This window comes from Lutra lutra, chromosome 1, assembly GCF_902655055.1.
Source record: "Lutra lutra chromosome 1, mLutLut1.2, whole genome shotgun sequence".
NCBI classification, from domain to species: Eukaryota; Metazoa; Chordata; class Mammalia; order Carnivora; family Mustelidae; genus Lutra; species Lutra lutra.
Genome location: NC_062278.1, coordinates 190,965,740 through 190,979,778, shown reverse-complemented (window position 1 = coordinate 190,979,778; position 14,039 = coordinate 190,965,740). Strand labels below are relative to the sequence as shown.

The following is a 14,039-nucleotide window of genomic DNA, read 5'->3' as shown; positions in this document are numbered from 1 at the left end:
CTTCATTCTGCCTGGAACTTCCACTTGATGGCTGGAGTTGCTACAGCCATTCTGTGACCTTGAGGACGAAGTCCATTTGCATATGATAATGGAACAGGAAGAAATTAGATTTGTGGAGCTGCCACAACAGTCCCATAATCTGCCTAGTTTGGGACTAGGTTTTTTTGTGTGTCAGAAAAAAAGAGCCAATTTGTTTACATTACTATAATTGGGTCTCACCTAAACAAAATTCCTAATATTCAATTGGAGTCATAGAACATGACCCTCAGATTCAGCCCTCAAATCTTCTTGCTAGAAACACATTTTATAAATCCTACAAAGTAATGAGGATTCCTATACTTCTAATTAAAAACTGGTTTGCAAATCAAATGTTCCTTACTGATATGACCACTGATAGGTAGAAAGGGAATAACAAGAAGAGCTGAGAAGAACAGGAGAAGGCCTGAAGTGACAGAGGCTGGAAATCAGGGCTCTTTGGGAGATATTTACCAAGATGACCTATTTTAGCAGGCAAATTTGATAAACGATACTTGCGTGCTGGAATACCCCCTACATTGTAACAAAGCACTAAGCAGCTGGTACAGTCCTAGCCAAACCATAGTCAACCTTTTCTAAAAGCGTCTAGAACCATTTAAATGGTATTTACCTAAACACATCTTTTTTAGGAGTTTGGAAGAGGGACTTGGAGGTCCATTTTGTCCAAGGAAGCTTAAAACAAGAGTTTCAAACCTCAGACTCACGAACGGGGTTAAAATGAAATGTTAATGGGCTTAACAAGAGACTGGAGAAAATAAAGAGAATTAGAGTCATTCATCAAAATAACATTGTGTCAGCAGCCCAAGACAGATCACTGCTGAGGGAGCAGGGCAGAAAGAAGAGAAAGAAAGAAAGAAAGAAACAAATAAATAAATAAAATAAAAATAAAGCCCACCGCAAAGGGAATCCGAATGGGTTGGAGAAAAGGCATATGGTTTTACTGCCAATTCCAAAAAAAAAAAAAAAAGAACAAAATGAAAAAAACAAAACAAAAACAAAAAACAAAGAATTGCTATGCCAACAAATATACCATCTTCGTCGTCTGCAACATGCATAAATGCTCTTCAGGGAAACAAACACACCTATGGCCGCATTTTTAATAAAAGCTGCTAGGCTTGGCCACTTTTTCTAAAACAGAACTACCCACGTACCTATAATGTTCTCCGCATAGTTGCTTCTCCTGAATGTCCTGAGCCTGCCCTTTGGAATGCCTTGAAGTCTCTTGCTCTTGTCAACACAAAGCATACATGGAAAACGACTTCTGAAAGACCTCCAAATTTCCCCATCCCTCAGGTATAAGATTACCCTGCAATCCCTTATCTCCTGCTTCTGTTACAAAAACAGAAGATTGGAAAAAGATACAACAGACTTCCTCCTGAATTCTTTTGTGTTGCAGGATGACTGGGATATGGCACTGCTACGGTGAGGTTGGGGTAGCCTGTCTGCCGCAAATGTCACGGAACGTAATTCACTTCATCCTAGTACCGAAAACTCTTTGTTACGGTTTTTCCAGCAATAACATATATCAGAAACAGACTTAGTAGGTGGGTGCTTCAGACTGGCGAAGAACCTTAACACAAGTCCAGTGATTTTTCTGAGCTCAAAGAGAATTAATTTAAGTAATAGAGTGGGCAGGCTCGGACTCAAGCCAACTAATCCAGTTATCAATGAGGTATATAGTCTGTTAGTCATCTTACATCAGCTGCTAGCACCTGTCTGGGTCACTGTGCTTTTAAGCAGGACTCGGAGGTCACATTGTCATTTTGTAAAAATGAATGAATGCTTAATGGTTGCCAAGGAAACCTGAGAACCACAATCCCACTCAAATCTATGATCTTCTGGCCATCAAAGCGCTTAAGTTAAATGTCCCACAAAAAGTGAAAAATTCTTCCTGGCTGAGGACTTCTATCTCTTCTTATGCTTATGAAAGGTGCAAAAGCTGTAGTGTCCATGGTCATACATAGCTTCGGTTGGGCTGTTATTGGACAAAGCTATATTTTCTGCTGCTGAGGTCTTAGCCTTCAAGAAGTGAGAACATGAGCTGATTTAGTCACCAAGGAAGTCAAGTATAAAATCAGCTTCATTGTCATTTTTAATTTTTTGTGGACAGAACTTTATAATTTTTCAAATAACATTCATACCCTCCAGCTCACATCACTTACAATCACCAAGGCAGATGGGTAAGGAAGCCACTGGTCCTCCTGCTTGAGCACTGGAGACGGAGGAGCTCAATGAGCCTGAGGTACTGCCATTATAGGAGACTCTGTGGCCCCTTCAGACAAAGCAAAGGAGGAACATGGGGTGGGGAGGGGCTGGAGTGTGGGGACACTGCCCTAAAAAATAAATAAATAAATAAATAAATAAGTAAAATAAAATATAAAATTGGGGAAGGGAGAGTTAAAGTCAGTCACTTCTGAGGACCCCTTCCATAGAAACATGCTGAGTGCTACTCATTCCTCCAAAGTGAAGGCAAACAAGAAGAGAACAGGATATTAGAAGTGAATGAAGTGGACAATGGGAGGAGGAGAGAAGAAAGGAAAAATACAGGTAAGGATGTCAACACACTCAGAATATAGCCCAGGGATAGCATCACTGGTGAGAGAAAGAACGCCCTTTGCCATAGGGATTAAAAAAAATCAGGTTTAGATCTAAAACTTTAAGTAGCCAATATTTTGGATGATGATGATGATGATGATGATATAGCAACTTTTTAGTTTCTAGATGGATACCAGGTACAGAAGTTTGTACGAATCATACTCCTAGGTGTGTGGGGCATTGTTATTTCCAGGCTGTATAAGGAACAGATTTTTATTTATTTTTGGTTATTAACAAGTAAGTGGGAACCATTATAACCAACTCACAACATACATTTGCATTATTTCCCAGGTGACATCACAGCTCTTTAAAGGGACCAACGCAGGCTGGAAAAAGCCTGGTATCCCAGTAGGGAACAAAGGAAGTTCGCTGTATTTCTGTGTTTCTTTGATTTTTGAAATTTTATTTATTTTATTTGAGAGAGAGAGAGAGCAAGAGAGCATGAGCTGGGGGAGGGACAGAAGGAGAGGGAGAGAATCTCAAACAGAGCCTGTGCTGAGCGTGGCGCCCGACTCGGGCTCCATCCCACAGCCCTGAGATCGTGACCTAAGCCGAAATCAAGAGTCAGAGGCTCAGATGATGGAGCCACCCAGGTGCCCCTGTGTCTCCTTGATTTTAAGATGCTCCATCAACTTAAAAGCCAGCCTTCCATTGCCGCCCCAAAAACAGAGAAAAAGAAGACAAGACAAAAAAGACAAAGCAGAAAAGAAACACTGTCTCGCGTTAAACCAAAAAGTATGTTGGGATTGCAGGAACGTTAAAATGAGAGAAAGGATGTTTCCCAAATCGAGGCAATAATGCTCGCTCTGTGTCTTGTATCAGTATTATGCTATAATGTAAGTTCTCATAATTTTCGAAAGCAAAATTGAACCTCCTACCCCCAGAAAGTATGACACATGCTGAAACACACTGTGTTGTATACTCTAAACAATGGTGACTAAAACGACAGCTAAAATCGTGTCCACTTCTGCTACCCCAAGACCAAAGAATGGACAGGGGTGCTACTTGCCTTTCCGGGCTCACACTCGGTCCCGTCTGCCCAGGGTGTGTGCTGAGTCCGGCATACTCCATCCACATTATTGCACAGAGTCGTCTACACTGCATCTGTTCAGTTGGTTAAACAACAAGCCAGTGACAATGTGATTAGATGATATGGAACCAGGGCAAGGGTTTGCTTCAACTAATGTTTTGCCAACAAGATAGCATAGGTTAGAAACACATTTTTTTTTCTCTGTATGATGATTGATAAAATATTCCAAGGGCTACAGAGAGCAAGCCCATGGGACACATTTCTACGTCTAGCAGGACTTCAGGTGGGGTAAAAGGGTGATGTTTGCTATCATGGGAAAGCATAGAAGGAATATAATCTGGGGTGAGTTTCACTTAAAAATTTTATTATTTCCATGGAATCCGTGTAGACTTCGCAATTCCCCGGGTATTTCCAAAGTCTCTCCCACCAACACCACCAACCAGACACCCAAAGGAACAGAATGGGGTACCTCAGAAAAGCACATTTTTGTCCATTTGCTTCCTGATAACCACTGGGTAACATTGGTCCAAGTGCCCACAACATACACATTAAAATATCCCACACCCATCGGTTAAGCTACCTATTGCCAGAAATGATTTCAAGCCTCACGGGGTCAGAGGGCACAGCCCTGACAAGCTACAACAGGAACATAGGTTTGTCTCATGAATGACCTTTACCGAATCTAGAAAGTCCCGTTATAAAGGGCACCAGACAAGTCAGTGGGATGAAAGGAGCCGAGGAGAGGAAAGGGGCTGAGCTATGCCACTGCTGGCCCCGTCACCCTGTCCTCTCTGAATCTCAGTTTCCCATGTGCAAAATGAAAATGATAATGACATCTCCCTTTTGGCCCGTCATGACAGAGAAGTGAAAATGCGCAGGTAAAGCTCCATTTAACAGCGAACGCTGTCACAGCTGATCGTCATCATCCTTATGTCTATGGTCATTAATGGTCAATGGACCATTCTCCACTTGGCCACCCGTGGTTTACGTGAGAGTGAGAAGCCCTTGGGAAACCGTGGATTAAAAACATCCAGAATCAACAGACAGGGGCAGAAGTGGCCCCCAAACACTTACCATGTATGGGCACACCTGAGAACCTGGTCCAAAAATCAATTCACATTGTTTATTCACGTTGTACAGGAGGCCTGGCAGTTGGGGAGGCAAAGGGTAGGATCTGGATTCAGGTTCATTAAGCAAACACTCGCCGTAACCAGTGCTATGGAAAGTAGAAAAACACAGATGGTGAGAGCCATGACGAGAAGGGGCTGTCAAGGGGTCCAGATGAAAGTGAAGGCCATCCCGCCATTTTAAAGGTAGAGAGGACAGTTCCTTTATCACATGTGCTTTATTCTTTACGTCCCAAGCTAACATCCAGAAGTGGAAGCTCTATTTTTGGTGTATACTTGTTTGTGGAACCGCTGGCTCTCCATACAACACAGTCAGTAGGAAACATGCAGCTTTTAGAGCGTTTGTCACAGTTTGGGGCAATTATCTGTTTATTTTTTACTCTCATCTCCAATAGACTGTAAGTTTCTTAGGGGCAAAGATAGCGTCTTTTTCACCCAAGCATGGGGCTCTAAACACCATAGCAACAGGTCTGTGGTAAATGTTTGCTGAGTAGAAGAATGAGTGAATCAACAACTATAAGAAGAAACACTTCAGGCCATCTGGTTGGAAAGAAAAACAGCAACCCTCAAGTTCTTTCACTTTTCTGCAAACACCTCTTCTGGAAAATTCACACCTGGTGAGTTCTGATTAATAAGGCCCCTCTTCCCTGTGGCTGGAGAAATAGACACCCAGTGACCTTGGACAATCACTTAACCTTTTGTACATCTGGGAGAGAAGAGCAATGAATCTGTGACACGGGGATATTGTATAACGTAATTGGATCTTTGAGCTGCCTGGCAGGAAGCTTAAAAAACAAACCAAGAGAAAGAAAAGAAAGAAGGAGAGAGAGAGGGAGGGAGGGAAAGAGAGAGACAGGGGAAGAATGTTCTTAATTCAACAACATGGCGGTCTGTGTGATTTTCACCCACCCCCATAACCCTCTTTTGGGTCATCTCGCCACCCTCTCCTTTTCGGAGCCAAAATTACTAAGTCAGAACCACAAGAATTCTGTGGCCTTCCCTCATCGTGTCATCACATTCATGGGTCCTCCTCCAAGGCCCGAACAGAATTCATAGCTTCACCAAGAATGAAGCCACATTTACATATTTGCTTTAAGATCCCGGCCTTCTCTTGAGCTCAGTCTGTAATCTTTGAATTACGGGAGAGGAATGGCACAGATGTCAGAGAGGATTTTTTTTTTTTTTTTTTTTTTACCTCCTCCCAGGAATGTCAACAAAAATAACAACTCCAAAGGAATGCTTGACTCTACATTGTCTTTCCCACAATGAGTTTGCTACACAGAGACCAGACACTAGAAGCCCGGGCTCAAAGAAAGTTTAAGTCTTACTCTAAAAACTCAGTGATATATTTTCGACTACATTTTGACCACAACCAGGGGTTGGTGTAGAAGTTCAATGTCGGAGCCATGACATGCTGGGGGCTCTTGACGCCTTCCTCCTTGCACTTGTTGTTGTCATCATGAGGCATGTTAAACCTAAGGTCAAAGACACAAAGACAGGGACGACAATGAATACCAAAGCACCGAGTTCTTATCACTGGTTCAAGGAGGCACCTGTCGAAGAGAAAAATGTTAACTGCCTTCTGCATTTTGAATAGGAACCCACATCCTGGGGAGCAGGAGAAAACTTCCTAGATGGTTGAAGAGGGAGCGGAACAGAGAACATGATTCTCACCCAGGTTAATACGAAGTGCCTTTAATGTATAAAAAAAAATGACATAACGGGGTGCATTATCTGGGTTAAGTGTCCTTTTTGGAATTGCAGACGCTCCGAGCGTGCTATAGTTGACGCTAGAATACAGTAGTTTTGGAATTCCTAATAAGCCGTTCAAGGCCGACTTATAGAGTCAAGAATTTGGCAAGTTATAACAGTGCAAATATAAAGAGTCCTTCAAGTGTCAAACCTTGAAGCCAAAAACTTTCTAATAAGAGGCTCACTATGGGTCTTGGCATCTCCTCCTTTGGGGTCAGGTTGACAAATGACACAGCCACGTAGGTATATCATTATAAAGGTATGGAAAGTTCGTGCACAATAAAACCCATTAAGGAAAGCTGAAAGCGTGGAAACTAGAAGCATGCCAATTCCACCGGCTTAATGCAGACGGGGCAAATAGTTTCATGCTTCCTGCCAACGCCAATTGATTGGTACTGCTTCGTCAAAAGTTGGGCACAAAAGGATTCTTAAACTAATCCAGGTTCTGCCCAGAGAAAAGGCTATGATGGAGTGTCAATGTCCTCTGGGGCCTGGGAGGGAACTCAGCAGTGGCATTAACACATACTTGCCATTCTTGGCTTCGCCAGAGGAAATGGGGTGGGGGGAATGATAGGAAGCATTTCTCAATCTAGAAACATCAGTTCTATGACCCACATGCCATTCTCAGCTCTGGTAATGAACTCATGAACTCAGAGGGGATGTCCTCTCTGGATGCCTCCCCAGTCACAAAATTGGTGCATGTGGCTAATTTTGCATTTAGTTGGGGAATCCCCTCCACTAGTTCATCTTGCAACAGGGAGATCAGCGAGCTAGACAGAAGGTGGACATGTGAATCTGGAAGCTGGAATCAAAGCCTGTCAAGTCCATTCCATTCATTTCTCCTGGGTTTGGTTTTCTTCTTCTTCTAAAACAACTTGGGCTCTTCAATAATTGCCCACAGGAATAATTGCCAGATGGAAATCACGAGACAGAAAACTTTCATCGGTCTAGGTTAAAAAGAATAGTGTCGTCATGCTTAAGAGTCTATTTTCTTAAAAGAATGCCCCTGTTTCCCGTTCCCAACTGCAAAGTCAGTGTCACACCTCCACCGGGAAACCCAACCCATGCAAGATGCTCAAACCATGCTTGTTTGTTTTTCTGTGGTGTGAAGAAGGCGTTTACTCATCACCCCAAACATGCCCAGATAAAATCAAGTTTATTTCATCAAACCAACAGAGAACTTCTTTTCATTCAAATGTCAGGCACATTTGCTCACAGCAGGGGCTAGACTGTAATATTCACTGAGCACTTTACTAAAAAATAAGAACCGAGACTTTTTTTTTGCATTCACAACATACCAGGCAATGTGTTAATTGTGTTAGATGCTTTATTTCATTTAACTACCTTATGTGAAAAGTGCTATTATGATCTACATTTTATAGATGAGAAAATACGAGTCGTAGAGAGACTGAATTACTTGTTTAAGGTCACAAGGGTGATGGGGTGAAGGAGCTGAGATTGGAAACCACTCCAGTCTGATTAAAAACCCCTGTGTTTTGGAATACATATAAAGCATATTCCCTCCTATTAGACAAATTGTGGAAGATTTTCAGGAAGATCATGTAAGAATCTCTGTATCCAGGAGAGATTCAGTTACTTTCCAAATTCCTCCCCCCACTCAGATTTTGTGCCTCTGGAAGCAGGTATGAGAAGGTAGGAGCAGTTTTTTTTTTTTTTTTTTTTAAAGCATCCAATGATACTCAACAGATACAAGATCGATAGCTTTTTTCCTCCCAGCAGGGTTTTATGTTATCAGAGAGTCATGACTGTAACAACTTAATGTTTACATCTCTAAGAACTTCATTAGAAAATCTGCTACAAAGTACTGTAGCAAATTAAAAAAAAAGATATTCATACTCCATTAAATATAAGCAAACCTAACTCTATGAGACAAAGCACCAAAACGAAAAGAATTCCCTAATGGGCTAGAAATTTACTTTTTGTTTAGCTAATAACTCTCACCATTCCCCAATTATTTCATTTTTAAAAAAACTTCCTGACACCTCTGAGATGAGGTGCACATATATTAGTCCCACCTAATAGTGAGGGAAACAACATACATTTTTCTCAAACCAAAGACAATGCAGAATTAGCACAATTCAGTCCAGAACTTGAGTATCTGGCTCCCAGTCTCCCTGTTAGAGCTGGTACCCCAATACTACATGGTACCCCAGCACGAACAAACAGACTTGAAGCTATTTAATATTGCTGAGGTCATTTGACAGGGACATGATATCTACCATGTGATGACTATGAAGTTTCAGGGACCTAATGTAAGTAAAAACTCTTAGACCAATGCCAGAGACATGGTTTTTGTGGTGGGAGATGTTTGTTAACTGTATAGTCACACAGCTGAGGCTCTCTGTGGCTGAAAATATTTAGTTTTTGCTAATCAAAATTCTCACTCTCCTTAAAATGTCAACTTTATAAACCAGCTATCCTAAAAGGAGTTTCTAAGCTCTTGTGAGGACGAAATTAACTATATTTCTTTATAGTATATCTATGTAGTACAGTATACTTTATAGTATACCTTTCTTAACTGTAGATTATACATGATAGTTAATCTGTTAATCACAGAAACTCTAGCCCTTTGGATACATTCCAACTCTAACTTTCCTCACTCTGGTCTCCTGAGGCAGGAATGGCTGCCTTGTTGAAATCCCACCCTATTCTTCATGGTCAAATCTATACCTCCTATTTAAAGGTCTAAAGGAATTTACTAGACTTTATGCAACACAAACAAAAGTCCCCAAAAGAGTCTATGAAAATAAGTTTGAGAAAACTGCGTTAAAGAAAACTAAGCAGTTTCTTTTAATACAGGACTTGTCAGAGCCTTTACTTTATGTCGCTGAGTCTTGTGACTCTAAGCAGGGCTGGACCAGGAAGAAAAAAAAATTTTTTTTTAAATTAATTGACTATAAACCTCCTTTTTCTGACCCTCCGGACCATTCTCTTGGAATTGTGCTGGAGCCCTTGTGTATTGGAAAATGCTGGTAGATCAGTTTTCAAACTGAGCTCCAAGAAATCCTTGAGTTTCACAAAAATATTTCAGAAATCAAAAGGAGAGAGAGAGAGGAAGCTGACTAAGCAGGACTCTGGCCCACCACAACTGCCTAATGAAAGCCATGCTTCTTTTGTGCTTTCTTTTTGCAGAATTTTCTTAAAATATGCTTGAAGGTTCCTAGTTTCAAAATATACGTATTATATGTTGAACTAAATTGGAGACGTCTCGCTTCACTTCTAGAATAGCACACTGCACACAGGTGCCTTCAAAAAGCATTTGTTGAATAAAAAACTTGCTTAATAGATTATTTGCCTCTAAACAAGGTTAACACAGACATATAAATCAACATACAACTATATCTGTGACCTCTTTTGAGAAAATTGTTTTTAAAAGCATGGGTAATTAAATCATTCTAAAAGAAAACAATACAGATCCCAAATCAGAATAATTCCTTGGTGAATTTACACAGTTTCACCCCCACGTTCTAGCTATGCTCTGTTTCTAAAGAATAAAAAGGAAAAGCCAATTTCACAATAAAACTAAGTGACTACAGTTAGGAAATGTTTTCTTCTCTGTATCTTTTGCTCAATCTCTTCTCTGAAAGAGGGACCTCACTGCGCCCAGAGGCTGGATGTCTGAATGAAAGCCTTGTCTATTTACAGTCAGGAACCATCTGGATTTTGGGAAACCTTGTGAACCAGGGCAATGAAGGGAGACCCTTCCAGATAAAGAAACTCAGGAAAGTTTCCTAAGCTAATGGATGCTCTGCTTCAGTGGGTGGGCTGGAAAGGGCTCATTCCTCCAATTCCCAGCAGGAAAGGAGAAGACTAGATGTTGGATGTTGCCCAGAACATGTGTGTGGTTAAACCCAAGACGCACGTCGGCTATGGGTAAAGAGGGGACGCTGCGCCACTCGGCTTTCTAGAGTCAACTAGTTTTGAGGCTCTTCAACCCTGAAATCTCCGTTATGACTCAAGAAGTGACGTACACTCTCTCAGATCAAGGGGATACTCCCTGATGTAAAGGAAGAAAAGTTTTAGGTGACTCGGAATCAAATGAAAATGCAAAAAGGAAACATACACATGGCCCAGCTCATGGGCTATTGTGAAAGCCGTACTCAATCCACTGTCTTCACTAATAGAACAGCTTCTGTAGGGATCACAGATGGTGCCCAGCTCAGCAAGACCTGTTCAAAGGAAAGAGAAGAAGGATTTACTTGAAAAAGCAATTGTGGCTTGGAATAAAAATGCAGGAAAGTGTTGTAGCCCTAGAGGAGGGGCACAGGAGACTCACCTAAAGTGTCACACTTGTCATGAGCTCTGCAGATATCCTGTCTGAAAGCAAAACAGACTTAGGGCCATGACAACATCAAAGAGTAAATGTCAACACAAGTAAACAGTTGACCGTCTTCTAGACATTTACAACAGCGCTCACCTTGTGGGGGAGGAGGTTACAAAGAGGAAACTGATGAGGCCAAGGGTTTGTAACTCAAAAAAGCTTGGGAACCAGTGACATAGGGATTAAAAGCTACATCAAGAGAGTTTCTTCTGCCACAGGGGTAGCTACAGAGTAAGTGAAAAACCTCTCCAACCTGGGCTTTCCCTCCTACTGTGATTCTAGCTTCTTCATGAACGTTCCTGAAAAGGCTCTAAATGCCTCTCGCATCCGCTCACCTACGAGTCAGTGACTGTGACTATCTCCAACGTGGCCAAGGGGAATTACAACCAGGACAGCAGTCTTCTTTGTTGCCCTACACGGCATTTTAAATACCTTTGAGTTTGTCACTACCATGTAAAAATTGGAAGATTTCACTTCAAAGAAAAACCCATATTTCTGACTTTTTGCAAAATTACAGAAGTTGGCAACACCAGACACCTTCGTGGCGTGGTAACAACCAACTCCATCTGAAGAGCAGCTGCCTTTCATCTAAGGGTGTTTACTGTTGGGCCTGCCTGACATATCCGTTGCCTTCTTAGCACCTGTTGGCTCCCGTTTTGCAATTGGGGTGACTTTGCTCCCCCAATCCCAGAAACATCATTGGTTGTCACAATTGAGAGGAGAGGCTACTGATAGGTAGTAGGAAGAGACTGTAGATGCTGTTGAACATCCTGCAATGCACAGGACTAAGGGTTTGGGAACCTTATGCGAGGGGCTGGTTACCAAGAATATATGACCTCGTCCCACCAACGTGACCAGAAAACTGGAAGATTTGAGGAATGAGAAATCCATATACCTCGTTACAAGAACGGCAGTATCGTGCTGGATTCCACCTTGAGAGTTCTTCGAGTGTTGCCATTGGCAAAAATTTTTTAAAGTTGTCTGGGCATTAAAAGAAATGGAAGGTCCTTCCTAAATGCAGAAAAGAATTATGATTGGCCCATTGTACCAACACCAATGAGATATGCCATTTCGGATACATGTACAAGAAAGAAGAAAAAAAAACTTGATTACCTGTTCATTATGAATCACAACTAAGTTCACAATAACAATATTAATTAAATTTCCAATACTTGGGTCTTTATAGATAGAGGCTACCTGCAACCGAGATAAATTTTTCAAGGTTAATTGTGAACTCTGTGTAAACAATAAGCAATTCACTTCTTACGCCTGGGCTCCAACTCTTTCCATGTTTTCACGCAAACATATGCATTTGGTAGGTTCGAATTTGCATTCACTCAACAAACATTTCTTAACACTCTCTTTGAAAAATTCATAGATGGCAGTTTCAGATAAGAATGAATCCCAACAAGTTTAAATTTCAAAGCGTTTTCCTCAGGAATTGCATCGCCACACAACTTAACAGTTCTTTGGATATTCATATAACACTGGATATTTATTTTTGATCAAGCTCTTTCATCCCAGTAGAAGTCCCAGATCGCCCAAGTATGGAATCTCACATTGACCACGTTTGCTAATACAGCTGTTCTTCATTTTTAACTCTCCTTTGTGTGCTTCACAACCTGGTAACCCATTTGGTTTGGTTTGGGTTGGGTTGGGTTGGGTTGGGTTGGTTTTCATTATTATCATTAACTGTGAGAGTTAATGTTCATTGAATGCTTATTGTGTTACTGGATCCTTGCTGAAAATTGCATACACATTGGCATTTGGTCCCCAGAGCAAAACTCTGGGCTATCACAATCTTTGCACAACAAGTGAGAAAACTAAGCCTCAGAGGATTTAAGTAACTTTCCCAAGACTATGGACCGTGCTGAGTGGCAGAGCCAAAATGCTCAACCTATATCAATCTGACCCAAAACCCAGGCTCGTAACTGAAATTCTTCTGAGGGGTCTGAATTCATGGGCTGGAAATAGACTTGAGGTGTGATTAGGTTTTCCTCTCCCTCCTCCAGGACAGGAGAGGGCTAGGGACTGGGGGACTGAGCATGGGGAAGGGAGGTGAGGGGGGAGTGCAGGTCAGGTAGGGTGAGGTGTGGGATGGGGAGCACAAGGGACTGGTTGGTAGCAGTGAGGGGGAAAGGCAAGGAGAAGCATAGGCCAGGGAGAGGGAAGAAGAACTCTTAAAGCATAGCTCCCAAACACAGTTGCTTTTCACAATCTTTTGGGGGAATTTGTTAAAAGTAGGTTCCGGTTTACATAAGTTAAGGTCAATCTATTGGAATAAATGCTGTGTTGAGTCCTAAAATGAATGAGGGTAGATTGTATGCACTATTATAGAACAATCTCCAACATTTTTAAAAGAAAAGAACAGTATGTAAAATGGTGTGTTACAATGTTCTATTTTGGTTTGAGAAATATTGTATATGCACACGTATTTGGTCATGTTGTCCAATATGGTAGCCACTTGCCACATGTGGCCACTGAGCACTGGACATGTGCCTTGTCTAAAATGAGATGTGCTGTTGAATGTAAGACACATACTGAATTTGAAGACTATGGATTAAAAAAAAAAAACTAAAATATCTCATCAGCAATTTTTGAAATGACAGCATTTTGGCAGAAATTAATATACATTATTAAAACTAATGTTACTTTTTTTAAAATTACATATGTGGCTTACATTATGTTTCTATTGGGCAGTGCTGGTAGACACATATGCAGAAAAACTTTTAATGGTAGTTGCCTCTGGGAAGGGGCCAGGGTAGGAAATGACATTTTTTTTTTTTTTCATGATTAGTCTTTGGTTCTGTTTTTAATTTTTTTATTATTATTAATTACTAATTATTATTAATAATGTAAATCTATTGATTTTTCTATTCGAAGTGAGAGTAGGAAAATACAGAGGGATAGATCTGTGGGCCTCATCCCAAGGCTAGTTAATTAGACCCATAGTTAGCCACGCAGGTATGTATGTCAGACAAAGAGCACTGGGGTTGGGAAGTGGACTATCTAGACGTCACCTAAGTGTCTAAGCCACTTACTAGCTTCACAAGACCATGGACAAGTGACCTAACTCCTCAGAGGCTCAGTTTTCTTATCTATAAAATGGGAATGAGAATTCTACCTAGCAGAGCTGCCAGGAGAATTAGCAATGATG

The 14,039-nt window shown here is 41.3% G+C and overlaps 1 protein-coding gene across 1 annotated transcript in view; it reads right to left on the bottom strand.

Annotated features, from left to right (window-relative positions):
- ADAMTS9 (ADAM metallopeptidase with thrombospondin type 1 motif 9) overlaps positions 1-14,039 on the bottom strand; it is a 166,837-nt gene that overhangs the window by 122,813 nt on the left and 29,985 nt on the right. Inside the window, 8 exon segments of the mRNA XM_047747329.1 lie at positions 3,641-3,717; positions 3,720-3,735; positions 4,736-4,877; positions 6,117-6,263; positions 10,625-10,730; positions 10,838-10,878; positions 11,778-11,893; positions 11,996-12,079. Coding sequence (XP_047603285.1) covers positions 3,641-3,717; positions 3,720-3,735; positions 4,736-4,877; positions 6,117-6,263; positions 10,625-10,730; positions 10,838-10,878; positions 11,778-11,893; positions 11,996-12,079 — 729 coding nt within the window.